The following is an 18058-nucleotide window of genomic DNA, read 5'->3' on the forward strand; positions in this document are numbered from 1 at the left end:
GTACGGTAGTTAACTGTAATTTACAATGTGCCATAGAGATTATTAAATCATTTTGAAATTATGTATTACGTCGTAAGTTATACACATGGATATTATATTATTATTTATATAATTTTCTCTTATTTTTTTTCCATTTAGACGCCTATAGTAAATATTTTTAAATATAATAACGCTTTTATTCGTTAACGAATAGTTTCTCAATCAATTTTAGTAGAAATTAGCCCTGATTATTATATTTTCTCAATATTAGATTGGAACTTTTTATGAAAAAAAAATACACTTATAAATTTGGTTTTTTTGAAATATGTATATATATATATATATATATATATATATATAATTATGTAAATCTAGTTTTGGAATTCATTCTTTAATTATTTAATTTCCCCCTGAAAATAGTTTTAATATATTATAATAAGTTATACACATGGATATTATATTATTATTTATAAAATTTCTCCTATTTTTTTCCATTTAGACCCCTATGGTAATTAGTTTTAAATATAATAACGCTTTTATTCGTTAACGAATAGTTTCTCAATCAATTTTAATAGAAATTAGCCCTGATTATTATATTTTCTCAATATTAGATTGGAACTTTTTATGAAAAAAAAATACACTTAATATCTTAAATTTGGTTTTTTGAAATATGTTTATATATATATATATAATTATGTAAATCTACTTTTGGAATTCATTCTTTAATTATTTAATTTCCCCTTGAAAATAGTTTTAATATATTATAATAGCAATCATTTGAGGCTAATTAATTGTTTTTTTATTTAAAAATCTATACATATTGATTAATCTTAATTAAAAAAATAAATGAATAGAGAAACTTTAAAAATTTATAAATATAATAAAATACAATCAAACAGCATTTAAAAAATTCAAACATCATGTCGCTTTTAAATTAATAATCAAAGATTTGCCCGATAGTACTGTCAGTTTAATTAGAGTTTTGTTTTGGAGTGATTAATATATATTAAGCTGAATTCTGAGTAATATTGGCATCTTTTTCACAATATTCCAAAATCAAATCTAGATCCTAGGTCATTTCATATATAATAATTTTAGAGTTGAAGCGCTCAAACAGCATATTGGACGATTATACAATCTGACCAAACAGACATTATGTTAATTTTTATTTAATACTAAATGTTAAAAAATACCCGTTTTATGGTGCAAAGATTATATTAGTAATATTTTTTATTATTTAAATAAACAGATGATTGTACAGAAATAAGTAAAGTTAACTAAATTAATTACGAAGGGCTTTTTTTTATTATTTAATTATTATTTATATAAACAGTCAGGGGTATTATAGATTTAGGTAAATTCATTTATTAAAAATACTTATGACTATTAGATTTACTAAAATTTGGCTAAAGCTATTAGCTTAAAATAGACATGTCTAATAATGGTGCTCTACTAATTTACATTATAATTATAATGCTTTTTTAATTAGAAATTTTTTAACAATCTCTGTAATTTTATAATTATGATACTTAAAGTGGGAACATAATACCCCATCTCCATATTATCCTCACCTTCCAAAATTTCAAGGGAAAGAGCCACTTATTGCATAACCTAAAAAATTAAGATGACATGAAATGAAATAATTATTAATTAGAATTACTTCGGTATACTTTTTTTATAAAGTCTTCATCGTTAATATATTAAATTCCAATATGATCACAGAGAAAATTCATTTCTAATCTTCTTTCATCCAGAAATGCTATTAATTTGATTGCGTGGTTAACTGAGTTCCATTTAGTGTAGTTAGGAGTTAATAAATACCTGCCTAATAATTTTTAAAATATGTCTGAGCCTTTAGAAGATTTGTTCTGCTTATTTCATAGAGTTTGTCATTTATAAAAAGTGGATCTTGATATCCTTTTAAAGTCTACATTTTTTATGGCTCCTTCAGCATCCACTGTTGCTATCAAATTCAGATTATGCTGATGACTAGTCATTTTCATCAGTTTAAACTGTTATCTTAATCATTAGTGTCTCATGCCATAAAATTTTTATAGGGATAGAGATTTAATCATCATGGTAAATAATGATATTATCAACCAAGAACATTGGCTGAACTGTATCAATTATAAAATCAACAATAACTTTATCAACCGAGAAATATTGGCATTTGCATTATTAATCAATTTAATTTGAATTGAATTGGTCTTTGTGTGTAGAGTCGCCTATAGAAAATTATAGATGTTTTTATTTCATTAAAACTGTTGGCATGAGCATTTTTATAAAATAAATACTATTAGAATTTGAAAATGAAAATTACCTTTAGATGTTTTTGAGGTTATAGCTACTGGATTGATTTGTGGATATATTTTTTTACATTATAAGCAAATAAATTTGTAACCAGTTTTGATTTTTATATTAATTTCAAACTATTAAATTTTGGAAATGAGAATGTATTATTGTTATTAAGAACATTTTCGTCCCGGGTATCTTCCATTTCATTAGTATCATCGCCCTGACTCACTTTCAATGATTTGGATATCCATTTGCGATGACATTTTAAATAATTTACACGTGATTAGGGTTTATAATACAAATTGAAAATATATTTCAATTTCAAAAATAAATCATATTATAATTAATTTTGATATTATATTTAAATTTCCATGTTTATAGTTATATTTATTATATTTTTAAAAAGTAGCTAAGTAGCCCGCTACCTACTTTCAAAAAAAAGGAGCGCGTTAAAAAAATAAATAATTTTAAAAAAGGCGCTATTAGCAGCTGGCTACTTTAAAAACTCTGCAATTTTGATTAATAATTTGCCCTAATTTAGGAATAATTTATAAAAGATTTTATGGAAAAACTAATATAAATTGTATTAAGTTCACATGGTAAAATTTTCTAAAAATCACAGAGTACGTTTTCTAAGTAAGCTATTGAAAGAAAAAACACAGACCCTAACATAGAGATGGATGAAAAAGAATCCATTTTTCAGGAAAATAATTATTTTATATAGTAGGTTTTTGTTATAACTTCTTTATGCATAAAATTTAAATATTTACTCAATCTTACAATTGTGATGTAAAAAATGATCATTTAAGACATTGATCAAACACCATATTTATTAGTTTTATTTTAAAATGTAAAATATTTCAGTTATTTTTTAAGAAATGAACCATTTTGACATTGGCTTTTTCAAAGGACCATTCAGGACATTGGTCACCATTTGCATTGCATTATATTATATGTATTTTATTCTATTTAAAATTTGTAAAATATTTAAGATAAAATTAATTTTTTAAAAAGATCATTTTGGATTGGTAGCTTTTATTCTATGTATACTTTTAAAGAACTCCAATCGAAATCATTTAAAATTATAATTTGTAAATAATCCGAGATTATGCTAATTAACTTTAGAAAAATTTGATTTAAAACTTTATAGATGAAATTTATAGAAGAGCCTAATTATCTTCAATGAGATTTCATTATATAAAAATAAAACTATTTGTGCAAGCAAATATTACTACATTATATTAAAAATATGGCATGTTTGTTTTTCATATAATAATCTTGAAAAATGAGTTCAAATTCAGTTATTCACAAATTTTGTGATAAAACCTCTTTCTATTAAGATCAATGATTAGTTTTGGAATCAAAATACTTCTTTTGTGCTTTGAAAAAAATACTAAGAAAAATAGTATATAGAAATATTTTAAAACCTATTCTTTTTATTTATAAAAAACTTTGTAGCCAGTGTTGTCAGATTCATTCAAAAAAAGCCTAAATGGAGAATTTAACCATAATTCAAAATAAAATAAATTTTTATAATATATTTTAGCCTATAGTTGAATATTTTTCACGATATTAAATTTTATTTCGTATATTATACAAAATGCATTTCAACAATTTTATTTACCTTTTCTAATCCATGAAAGATTCTTTAAATTAAATTCAACAAAATTTATGGAAGCATTTTCGAAAATCATTTTAAAAGTAATAATGATGAAAAAAAGGCTCCTAATTTCAAAAATGAATCAATGATGTTTGTAAAAAATATTTAGATAATATAAGGAATATCTTAACCCTATGACATTAGAAAATGCCAACATTTGATGAATTTCAAAAAATTTCTCTTAATTATTAATACCAAATTTAGATTCATAGATAATCTTTCTGAGAATATTCACATTTTTATTCCAATTACGAAGACAAATTATCCAAAGACAATCACGTGAATGCGCAATGAAGAATATATGCTATTTTATATTTTCCATTCCATATTCAAATGTCATCAGAGAGAACATTCAGCTAAGTGACTATTGCTTAGCCAAAGAACGTTTTCATTTACTTCACTGGAAGCTGAAATTATGATTAAACAAAGTATAATTGTTCATGAGAGTTTTCAGTCTATTTTCATAACATCGATGCAATCTTTATTGCCTGTTTAAAAATCATCCGTAATATAATAATTAATATTATGGTTTATTTTGGAAAAATAATATATAATAATTAATAATAGTAAATCAATTAAAAAATTTTAAATTTAATATTTTCTTAGAAATCTTGTTGCTTTAAATATAATCCAGAGATCCAAACAAACCGAAACGAATATTGATTCAGTTCTTCGAACCTCTAAAAACGGGTTTGAACACTTTTGTATTCAAACCTACATTCGAATTATGTATAGGGAAGAACAGGGATTCGAACCGAACCCGAACCCGGAGAAGTGAACCCGGGTTTTTAGAAAAAAACTCTGAACCCGAACCGAACCTGAACCCCATTTATAAAATTTCCAAAACCCCGAACCGAACCCAAGAATTTTATTTGAACCCGGGTTCAATCGGGTTCAGATTATTTAAAATCATATATTAATATATGTAAATACAAATATTATATTTTCAAATTTCCAATTAAATGAAGTCTTAATAAATTTTAAACAACTTAATTCATTTATGCCATTTTTAAATTTATTCTCGATTCCTATTGGAGTGTTAAAAAATTTTAAACAATTGAATTAATTTACGCCATTTATTTTTAAATTTTTATCTTATTATTCTTAAAGATTATTAATTAGAAGAAAATGGTTAACAAATCAAAGTAAAAATTATTATATTGTTAATTTAAAAAATTCTAAACATCTAACTTAAAAATTGTTAAATGTAGGGCAGTTTTTGTGAACTTATTAAAATGATTTTAAAATTTATATATGCTAATCATTTATTTTTGGTTCAGTTTAATTTTTACAAGATATTAATGAAGTGCATATTATGAATGAAATTAAATTTATAAATATCTCTTTTTTAATTCTGAAATCATTGCTATTTAAAAAAATTGTTCTCTTTTTATAGATTTAAGATTAAAGATAAAGTCATATTTGATAAGCATTTTACCCTTAATACAATAGAAAAAAAATCAATATGTTCATATTGCAAAGTAAAAATGTCTGGTAATCACTTGTCAAATTTAGAAAGACACCTGGAAAGAAATCACAACAATGAATATTTAAATTATTTAAATGAAAAAACCAAATATCAGGAATTGTTAATGGCAAAAAAACCTAAAATTAATATAGAAACCTTTTTTCCAAAAAAGCATATAAGTATAAATATATCATCTAATGATTTGATGAGTTCTATACTAGAACTTGTTACTGTAAATGGCCGGCCTTTATCAATTATTGAAGATTCGGGATTTCAAAGAATTATAAATCCACTCCTATCTGGGCTCAATTTAGTTATAAACAAAGAAAATTTATCCAGAACTATTAATAAAACAGCCCAATCAATTAGAGACAAAATATCGAGAGAGGTAGAAGGAAAATTAATAAGTTTAAAAGTTGATGCAGTTCAACGACTAGATAGGTCAATTCTTGGTGTAAATATTCAATTTATATCAAAGTCCATTATAAATTTGAGGACTCTTGGAATTGTAGAGCTGAAGGAGAGATGTACAGGAGAATATATAAAAGAGAATATATTAAAAACTTTACTAAAATTTAAAATTAATATTCAACAAATATACACAATTACTTCTGATAATGGTTGTAATTTTTTAAGAGCTATAAAGCTCCTGCAATCTGAAACTGATTATGATATAAGGAGTGAATCAGCAGATGAGGAAAATATGGATGTAAATGTATATAAATATGATATTGATGATATACAAAATACTTTTTTATCAACTATTATATCCTATCCGATTTATAGTGTACGGTGTGCAGCTCACACACTTCAGCTGGCACTTCAAGATGCTATAAAATTATCACCTATTGTGGAAACCATTGCAAAAGCTAGGAGCCTAAATTTAAAATTAAGACATCCCACTTACCAAAAGTTATTAAAAAATATGAAACTCCCTAAGCCTGTGTTAGATTGGCACAGATGGCATTCAACCCATGATATGTTAGAAAGGCTGATTTTACTAAAACCCAATATCGAAGATTTTTTTACAGAGCAATCTGATTATTTATTGACTGAAGATTGGAAAGAGATAATAACGATTGTTGAAATTTTAAAACCGCTAAAAATCGCAACCAAACAATTCCAATCTGAACAGTTAACACTGACAGATTTTTATGCAGCATGGTTAAGATGCTGCATCGAACTGGAAAAAAATCCAAACCATTTTGCTCAATTACTATATTCTTGTCTTAAGAACAGAGAAGAAAGGTTTATAAAGAACGAAATTCTCTTAGCTGCCATATACCTGGGCCCAAGATACAAGGTTAATTAAAAGCTTAGTAAATTAATTATTTTAGATTTATATTAAAATTGTTATTTTATGAAATATTTAAATATAAACAATATAAATCCTTATTACAGGTATTACTTAGTGATGATGATAAGATTTGTGCGAAAAAACATCTTGTCAATTTATGGAGACGAATTAAAAGCTTAACAACGCCGATTTTATCTGATGATATTAGTTCCGATGAAGTTATTGAACAAGAAGATGATTTAGAGAAATTGATACAACTTAAAGAAAGGCAGGAGAAAATATTTAAAAGAGGGCCAACGATTGCTGAGAAAAGTATTGGAACAATAATTACTGGATTTAGCGATTATAAAAGATTAGATAAGAAGGAAAATATTTTGCATTTTTGGGAGTCTGCTAAGCTGGAACACCCTGAATTATATATTTTATCTAAAATCTTATTTGCTGTTCCTGCAACCCAAGTTAATTTTTCATATTTTCACATATAAATACATTTAACATAGGTTAGCGTTGAAAGATCTTTTTCACATTTGAAATTCATTCTTTCACCACATAGATCGAGGCTGAGTGAACAACTCTTGGAAGATATTATGCTAATACGTCTAAATAAAATTTTTAAAATTGATACATGACTATAGCTTTGTATTTTTAACTATATTTGCCTATAAATAAAATAAAAAATTTATTTTTTATATCAAATTTATGTCTAGTTTTTTATTATGATTTAAATATAGAATTTTTTTTATCAACTCAAAAATTCTTGAACCCGAACCGAACCCGAACCAAACCCGGGTTCAAAAATATTTCCCTGAACCGAACCCGAACCGAACCCACCTTTTTTTTTATACCCCGAACCGAACCCGAACCGAACCCTGGCAAAAATTTTGTCGGGTTCGCATCCCTGGGGAAGAATATATATTTTTATTTCATCATTAAAATAAAAAACATGCATATATAAAATCTTCATTTTTATTAATTGCACATTATAAAATAATATTTAATTTATAAATATAACAAGTAAATATTAATGAATAATTTTAATATGAATAATATTTAACTTTATTTATTAAAAAAATTTTTATTAAGCCGCACAATTAATATATTTTCAAGATCTCTCAATCAAATTACATCTATAAGGAGATTACATTTAATTGTTGAAAAATATTTTTCCACTAACTTGGGTAGCCGGCACTGCCATTATGATCAGACAATTTACATAATTCTGGGTATCGATTACTCTGATTTCTCCAATAGTCTAAAATATTCATATTTTTATTTAACCTAGATTCTTTAGAAAAATTCTAAAATATTTTTTATATTCTCTGATTTTTGTAACAGATTTTGTTTGTTACCATCTTTTTTTTTAAGAAGACTTTATTTTTTATGAAGAGATTGAAAAATATATAAATTAAAATAAAATTATTAATTATTATATAAGATCTAATATAATATTTCTATAACATACATTAAATCTCAAAAAGGCATTATTGTTTAAAAGTTGTTTCTCTCTAAAATTCATAACATCTATTATTAACCAGCAAAAGGTGAAGTAAAAATAGAATTTCTAATTTAGCTTTTAGCCATATGCAATAGAAATTCCTTAAAGTTAGCTGCTCAAGTTGTAAGTTCTTGGTAGCTACTTTAATTGGTTTTAGGATATTTATAATTGCTTCCCAATCCAAATAAAATAAAGTTCACTGTATGATACTGATAATTCCTCACACATATCTTTTAATTCATTATCACAAGTTATAAGGAATGAGAAGCATATTTATATTTATAATAATTGAAATTCATTAAGATTGATTGTTAATTTATCAAGTACATTTGTGAAAAAACATCATTCAAATAATCTATATTTTGTATTTTGTTCTTCTTCGTCAATTTCAGACATTTGATTGTCATCATCACTACACTCCATAAATAATTTTACCATCTTAATTAAGTTTGCCAGATTGTTAGTTGTTATAGTGTATATTTGTGAAGTTTTGATTTCATAATCATTTAGTATCTTAATTAAAAGGAGTTTTAATTTTTCTGTAGTGGGCTGTTAAAAAATTTTTTTCATTGCTAGTGTTCTCAGAAAATTTTTTTTGCTTTTTGAATATATTGAAGATTGATCCCATTAATGGACCTGTCTAACCGAGTAACACAGTCAATTTTTAGAACTAACTTAGCATTTATTTCTTTTATTATATATTGCTGAATTGGCTAATTCCAACATTATATTGATATTTTGAGAATTAATTTTAGTATTACTCATGCCCTTCTAAAATCGGATCAAGAATTATTTTAAAACCGCTATCATCGATCAATTTGAATGGTCTCCTATTAAAAATGACCAACTTATTTATTTTTACTGATATTATTTGATCTTTTAATGCTTCTTCTATCTTTAATCAAAGAGGATAGTTTCTTTTTATATTCATGCTCGTAATTTTCTCCTTGATGGCCTTTAATATTTATTTGACAATCAGTAATATTACATTTATTTATATCATTTATAATACAGTATTCAACTAATTTATATATTGGATTTAATTTTACTCTAGGCATTATAATTTTAAAGCTTAATACATTTAAAAATGTTACAAAATGGCATTATACTAAAGTTTAAAAATTATGACTGACACTTATCAATCAAATGTGTTTGATAATAATCTTTAAAATAATTCGAATCTAAATTAAATTTTTTATAATATACTAGTGACATGACATTGACTTGATTAAGAAGATGAGAATATCGGAGAGTATTTTATTAGAACTCAAGGAAATTAGGGCTAATGTTGAAGAAGAATTTCATATTTTATTTGTTATTGTTGAGTCAAAAGCAGAGCTATACTTGTTTAATATTTGTCTCCCTCGATTGGCAGCAAGGCTAGCTCATCGTTAAAACATTAATATGGATAAGTAGACGAGTATATCTGAGATACAGTACAGATACACTTATAACCCAAATAAATGAATGGTTTTAAATTCATCATGCAGCACTTACCAATCTGCAGATATTACTTCCACAAAAGCCTTACCAACCTTTTTCAGATGGTGATGGAAAAAAAAAATTTGTTAGATTTTTATCATGAAGATGTTAAAGTATCTTATGATGCCTTATTAGTTGAATAACTATGTTTTAAAACTATCTATGGTTGATATAGTCCCAAAAAATGCTATAGATGCTTTGCATTATTTAAAACACCAAACACATTTTAGATTCTATTCCCAATGTATTAAAATGGTTTAACAACTCTTCTCATTAGTAAACTAATAAAAGAACATTCTCTTTTTTAAGAAGAATAACAGAGCTCTGCAGAGGTACCATTTGCAGGGCACGGCCCGGATTATTTATTAGAATTTTTTAAGGTCCGGTTTAGATTTTTAAAAATAATTTTTTAAGCTCGCCCCGGCTTTTTTTAAAATAATTGCCCGGATTTTAAAATAAATTATATTTCTTTTTGATTTTTATAGCTAATAATAACGATTTCAATTATGGGCTGTTTTAAAATATACATCCCGTCCCGGATATTTTCTTAAAAAAATTTTCAGGCCCCGCCTGTGTGTTTTTTAAAAAAAAAATTTGGGCCCGGCTCTGGTATATTTAAAAAACTAAGATAAGGTCCGGCCCCCAGGTCTCTGAAAAACGTACCAAGAAGTACAACTTCTGAAAGTAAATTGAAAGGAGTGGATCTTTAGAATATTCATATGAGATAATTGAAAAATTGTTCAATCCCAACGAAGATTGGATTTTACATGTAAATATACAACATACAATTATTCCTAAGAAACTTTTTGTTTATTAATTTATATTTCCAACATTTAAATTTTTTATATATATAAATTTTAAAGGCTCAAAAAATTCAAATTTCTATTTTGGGTCATTTTAAGTGATTCATATAGTTATATTCACTTTATGTTTTATAATTCGCTTTTATTTTATAGTTTTTTTATACCGCCAGTTATATCAGTTTAATTTAATTCACATTTATTTTATAGTTTTTTTTATGACGGTTTATGCATATAATATTTTTATAATTCACATTAATTTAAAATTATGTATTAGAATTAGTTATTAGTTCTAAATGTATGCTTGATATTTTTAAAAAACAATAATATTTCTTAAAAATTTTACTCCCCCCCCCCCCCCCCCCCAGACGAAATCCTTGCATTTGCGCCTGTTGGATTTTAAATATAAAATATATTCATATAAAATAATTTTCAGAATTAGATCGTTTTATAATTAAAGATGTTAACTATTTTGTTATTTCTTTTCTAAAAATAAACAATTTTAAGAATTTTATATTTTAAAATTCCATAAAAAGAATTCGAAGTGTAAATTTATAGGGTTTACATATTTTATAAAATAAGAAAAACAATACAGGTTTGGCGTGTATTATCAATCACTGTTTATAACTCATTAGCATACTCCAAAACGAGATACATTTTATTTTTTATTATATAAAATTAAATATTTATTTGGTAAGGGTTGGGTAAGAGTTTAATAAAATTGAAATTATATTTATAAAATTAGAAATTATTTTTATAACTAAAATTTTATTAATAATTTTTAAAATAACAGATATATCAGTTTAAGTTAATTTTAAATTTTCTTAATTTATTTACTCCTCTTTAAATTAAAATATGCCGCGATACAAAAATCATTATGAATATATATATTGAAATTTACGAATGCAAACAAGTAAGCCAGCTATGCTAAAGATTCATAACATGAACTAGATTGATAAATTCTCTAGCAGAAAATTATATTTCACTTTATCATAAACTTTATGAGCATGTTCATAAAATCCTATAAAACCATTATATATATTTCAATGAAAGAATGCTGAACGCTCGATTACCGAGTATTTGTATTGTTGTATTTAATGTATATAACAGAATTGTTAGAAGACATTTTAAATGGATCAAGATACAGATACATCTCCTAAAAATTAATCTCGATACATCGTCTCTTAACATATGAAGATACAATTATTATCATATTATATTTAGTGTTCGCATATTGTGCTCGAACAGAAACTCGAGAACATAAAATATGTAAACAACATTTTTATATGAATATCTATTAAATTATTAAAAAAATTTCTAAATAAATTTATATGCTTAAAATGATTTTATGTATCAATATTTTAATAAATAAAGGGCGTCATTGCTAAGCAAGGATTTATATATTTATTTGCAAGATAAAAATATTAAATCTTGAATTAATATCTATAGTTTTAAATGGGGAAAATATAATAATTAATGAATATTTATTATTTTTTTTATATTAGTTTTAATATTTTATATCTAATCTTTAAAATGTATTATATATATTTTTTTTTATATTAGTCTATTTTTTTTTAAATTTACATATATGTTTCAAATATTTAATTTTTAAGATAAAAAGCATTAAATAAAAGTATATCAAAATGTATCTTAAAGAGTATCTAAAATAGATACAGATAGAGACACTTTTATAAAAGTGTATCAGATGCGACATTTTTATATCTTGATACCTTAACGACTCTGGTATTTAAATTTTATTTAATTTGTAATAAAATATAAATATTGTAACAATAAATTATTTTTTTTAAAACATAAAACAGAAAATACCCTGGATATTGCAGGTATATATATTTCAATCATAATATAGTTATTTTCAAACATGAATAAATTATATATTTTTTCAAGTTTGTATGATGGCAGTTAGACCAAATTGTGAAAATATAAAATAATATTTTCCATATAGGCTTTTTTATGAGATAGGTCATCTTCAAAAATGCAAAAATTTCAAAAACTCTATCTATTAAATATCTTAAAATATAATCAAAACCATATTTTGACTTTAAATTTAATAAAATTAAAATAAACTTATTATCAAAAATTAATATTAATAAAAATTTTAAGACCAGGACTACTACTTAGTCAAGAGTTTTCTAACTTTAAATAGTATTAAAATGGCTAATATCCTATATAACAAAACATATAGTAAAATTATGATATTTATTTATCAACAATTTGCTAATGGGTAAAAACCATATAGTTTATTCTCGGTTGCTAGTAATTTAATTATAATTTTTATCTTCAGCAACCTATTTTTTTATTATCATTATTTAAAAATTTTGTTTATTGCTACAAAATAATCTTGTAAATAAACCAATATGTCAACACAGGATTTAATTTTACAAAAACATTATCTTTAATATACTAATATGACACTAAGGATACTCTTTAAATTTTTTAAGGGGCTTGAGTCCATGTGAACCTGCCCCCCTTCCCCTCTTGATGATACTTTTGATAACCCAAATTATTTATTGATTTCAATAAGTGCCAAAAATCATCCTCTTTTCTTACAAAATAATTTAAATGCCTAAAGAAAATTTACTATAATTCAAGCAATCCTTACAGATTAAATTGACATTCAATATTACGAACAGTGAATGGTTCTACCGTAGATTCCTTTGCGAGCATATCAATATAAATCAAATATATCTAGGCTCTACTTCTTATATTATTGCCTTTAACATTTAACTTACCATCTATCTTAACTATTTCTGAAACATTTAGTGATTTTGAACCTGATCAACCATGCAATATAAATCTTAAAGACTATCTAAAAATATATACAGATACCTATAAAATAGGATCTAGATGCAGATAGATACTTTTTATTAAGTATATATAGATACAGATGCGACATTTTTATATCTAAATACAATACCTAGATACTTTTTCAACTTTGGTATTTAAATTTTATTTAATAGATGGTGTAAATAAAATATTTGTAATAAAATATAAATATTGTAGCAATAAATTATTTTTTTAAAAACATAAAACAGAAAATACCCTGGATATTGCAGGTATATATATTTCAATCATAATATAGTTATTTTCAAACATGAATAAATTATATATTTCTTCAAATTTGTATGATGGTAGTGAGACCACCTTGTGAAAATATAAAATTATATTCCAAATAGGCTTGCTTCAGGAGATTAGGTCATCTTCAAAAATACAAAATTCAAAATATAATCTTACAAAACCATATTTTGATTTAATAAAATTAAAATAAACTTAATATTAATATTTTTGCAACTCTTTTTAAACTTTTTTTAATTTACTTTCTTAATTCCAAAAAAAAAGTATTATCAATTTTATAATCACATAAAAAAATGAAGAATTTTTAATATAAAAAAAATATGTCTCATTTTATAAAAAATTAATTATATTTTTAAATTCCATAAAAACAAATATAATTTCATGATCCTTCTACAATAATTCTCATAAAAATAATGGCCCTTTTTTTCGTTGTTGAAATAAACAAAAAATAAAATTACGCCTTCCAATAAACTAATATGTAAACACATGTTTAATTTTACAAAAAGATTAACTTTAATATCAAAATATGACACTAAGGATACTCTTTAAATTTTTAAAGAGGATTGACATGTGGACCCCCCCCCCCTCATCTTCACGTGATGATACTTTTCATTACCCAAATTATTTATTGATCTCAATAAGTGGCATAATAATATAAAATTAAAAACCATCCTCTTTTCTTACAGAATAATTTAAATGCCTAAAGAAAAGTTACTATAATTCTAGCAAACCTTTCAGATTTAATTGGCATATAAACGAATGGTTCTTCGTAGATTCGTTGCGAGAATATCAATCAATCAAATATATTTAGTCTTTACTTCTAAAATTTTTATTTTATTGCCTTCCACTTCCAACTTATCTTCTACCTCAACTATTTCCGAATTTATGATTCTGAATCTGATCAACCATGCAATAATGCCGAATAATGCACAAATTTGATAGTTAAACATTTAATTAAAACTTCTTAAAAATATTTAAGAGAGACACTTAAAATGATTGAAAGAAAAATTTGATATATTGCCGCAAATTTTGATTAACGCATAAAGTAGCGAATGCAGTAAGTGATTGCAGTACTCATGTAAAACCGCGAAAATGCATTACCATATATTTATATATGCATTTCAATGAATACATTAGAGGGAATAACCTCGAATTTAATATAGCGAGTACCTTACAGCGAAATTAATACTAAATGCATTATCACAAATGCATTATTGCCATTGTATTGAGCATGTATTACAGCCAATGCATTACCGCGAATGTACATCGCGAATTATTGCAAATGCAATAGTGATTTATTTATAATGAAAAATTGTTAATATAATTAATATAAAATATTAAAACTCCCTTGCTTAATGTACATTTTTTCTAATTTATAATTAGGAGTGTCCTTCGCGCGATCTTTTTTCATCTAAATTCTTTAAATTTTCAAGTCTAAGAAAGAAAGACTTATCTTCTATTTTCTTCTCTCTCTTCTCTTCTCTTCTCTCTCTCTTCTCTCTCTTCTCTCTTCTCTTCTCTCTCTCTCTTCTCTTCTCTTCTTCTTCTCTTCTCTTCTCTTCTCTCTTCTTCTTCTCTTCTCTTCTCTTCTCTTCTCTTCTTTCTCTTCTTCTCTCTCTCTCTTCTTCTTCTCTCTCTTCTCTCTCTGTCTTCTCTTCTTCTGTCTCTCTTCTCTCTCTTCTTCTCTCTCTCTATCTCTCTCTTCTTCTCTTCTCTACTCTTATCTTCTCTTCTCTTCTCTTCTCGTCTTCTATCATTTCTAACTTCTCTTCTCTCTTCTCTTCTCGTCTCTATATTTTAACTTATTTTATGAAATAGAATGTATGAAAGTTTATATCCTCAAATTTTTATTATAAAAATAGTAATAAGAAAAATTAACTTAAGGCTCTCAATTATTTTTATTTAATCAATACGCGTTCCCATATTGGTCCCTAGCAATCACTACTAATTTGTTTATTTAACGCAAAATTAAGGGCCATTTTTTTCACCATTAACTCTTTCAAGTTTGTGAGATAACGTACTAGCCTATATTTGATATTCTTTTGGTATAAACCCGTATAGGCCCTCTTTAAAACTGCTTGAACTCCAATTTTTTATGGACTATATTTATTATTATAGATTATTTTATAATAATTATCGTATAGTTTTTTTTATATTGTTAATAAAAGGAATTAGACATTAATATTTGTTTGATAACTGGAATATTTCATATTATAATTAATGATTTAGATAGAAGTTTTAAAAATGGCGAGCTTCCGGTTATATTCATTTTTTAAAACTTTCTAAAAATCGAATGACTGACTAATAATTATATAAAGTGTAGAGAAATTTACTGGTTTCTTTTTTTTAGTGCCATCTTTAACACATTTTTTAGTTTCAGCATTCAGAAGTCCTCACCATAATATTCATTTAGGTGGAATTTAATATTAATATTGATACAAGTTGTAGAAAAGATATGAAGGAAAAGATATAATCAATAAATTAAAAAATTATAAACCAACACAATTAATTCAATTTTATTTTATATTATCATTTATAATTTTTATATTCATAAATTTCACATTTTTTTATCTAAAATATAAAAATATATTTCATTTCTTTATGTGTTTTAATTTTCAATTGGTAAAAATAATAACAATTAATAGTTTTTAGAAAGATAATCTATATTTAATTTATTTAACAATATAAAACACGACTAGTGATGAGGAATGAGTTTCTAATTTATATAGTTATTTTGTTATTAAAAAAACTTATATTGAAAACGATTAGCCTGATTTTTAGATGCACCCCTTTAGTAAAAAATTTCCATCATTTTAAAGAAAAACTAAACCTCATTTTATTCGAATAATTAAATATTAAAAATTTGTTCTAGAAGTTAAAATAAAGTAAATCTCAGAGAAAGTGTTTGAATTAACAATTCAAATTTAAAAAATTGATTTTTATCTGTTAATTTGGTATTTTACGTATTTTCATATATATATGAAAAACTATATAAAATTTTTTTTATTAAAATTTAGATTTTTCCCAAAAGAGTAAAATTCCTTATATTTATATTGTAAATACTCTATAAATGTTGGAACATTTATGATCAAATAGAAACCCTATAATTGATTTAAGATTGAGATATTCCAGATTTCCTACAAATTTCATATCCTAATACGATACATAATTTAATTTTAATGTCCTTTATGTGTAAATAATTATCATTTGAATTGATTAATGAAGCATATTATTAAAATTATATTCTTATTTGTTGATAATAAATATAGATAAAACCCTGAATGATATGAGTAAGTATATAATTTTCTTATATATATTTGCTACTTTTTTAAAACCGAAATAAAAGGTCAATCCTTTATGAATTACCACTATACCAAAAATGAATTATTCGTTATTCGATATTCAATTTGATTCCTATTTTACGACTACCATTAACAAAACTAATACGAATAAGGGAAATATATTATTTGACGAATAATATTTTATATAATTTTCATATTATTCAAATAACAAAACTAATACGAATAAGGGAAATATATTATTTGACGAATAATATTTTATATAATTTTCATATTATTCAAAATTTATCGTAATATATTTGATATTATTCTTAAATAATAAAACTTATTCTTAAATATTTAAAATAATTATCTGTAAGTATTTAACATGTTCCTAAATGGCATTTTATTTTATTTACTTTATTTCTACATCTAATCACATTTTAATCATCTAATTTATAAATAGTTCGAAAAAAAATCTTCGAATCAAAAATATTCGAAGATTATTTTAAAGATAAAAATTTTAAGATAAATTTTACCTAAAAATCAAGTTAAAATTAATATTTAAAAGATTCATTCAAAAAAACTTTTGTTTTTTAAAAACATTTTTAAAGAATTTAATTTTAGAATCTAATATTCGACGAATCAAATCGAACAATGTTTTTATTATTCACGAATACAAATAGGGAGTTATTCGATTCGTATTTATAGGTATAATTAGACTAATGCAAGATTTATAGTTATATATTATAGGTGAAAAATAGATATTTATAAAGGTAAGAGTCAGTTAGCAGGATTTCTTTTATTGGTCAAAATAAAAAATGGCCCTCAAAATATTCGAAGCGATGAATTTATAATATAACTTTGGGTAAAACTAAAATTGGAGCATATATTTAGGAAACCGACGGCATGAAAAATAATTCTTAATCATAATATAAAAGTTAGAGTATTATAGGTTCTTCTAATAAAAGTATAATATATTAACTTATTTCTTTCATAATTAAAATAGATATATAAAAGAAGTCATTCTATATAAATGAAAGTTGATATACATGTTTCCCCGAAAATTAGCGAAATATAATAATTTGTGTTTATTTGACTTAAAAAATATTTTCACTAGTTTCTTTTGTATTACTTTTGATTTTGTACACTATATTTTTTAAATATATTTATAGGTAGAATGGCTAACGATCTAAGTATATATTATTACT

At 24.0% G+C, this 18058-nt stretch overlaps 1 protein-coding gene across 1 annotated transcript in view; it reads left to right on the top strand.

Moving 5' to 3' along the window:
* The first annotated feature begins 5429 nt into the window (after window positions 1-5429).
* LOC135930320 (uncharacterized) overlaps window positions 5430-18058 on the top strand; it is a 70105-nt gene continuing 57476 nt past the window's right edge. Inside the window, exons 1-3 of the mRNA XM_065467102.1 lie at window positions 5430-6705; window positions 6804-7157; window positions 7200-7296. Coding sequence (XP_065323174.1) covers window positions 5527-6705; window positions 6804-7157; window positions 7200-7296 — 1630 coding nt within the window. The 5' untranslated portion in view covers window positions 5430-5526. The remainder of the gene's footprint in view (window positions 6706-6803; window positions 7158-7199; window positions 7297-18058) is intronic.

This window comes from Gordionus sp. m RMFG-2023, chromosome 5 (genome assembly GCF_954871325.1).
Source record: "Gordionus sp. m RMFG-2023 chromosome 5, tfGorSpeb1-WG-v2, whole genome shotgun sequence".
NCBI classification, from domain to species: Eukaryota; Metazoa; Nematomorpha; class Gordioida; order Chordodea; family Parachordodidae; genus Gordionus; species Gordionus sp. m RMFG-2023.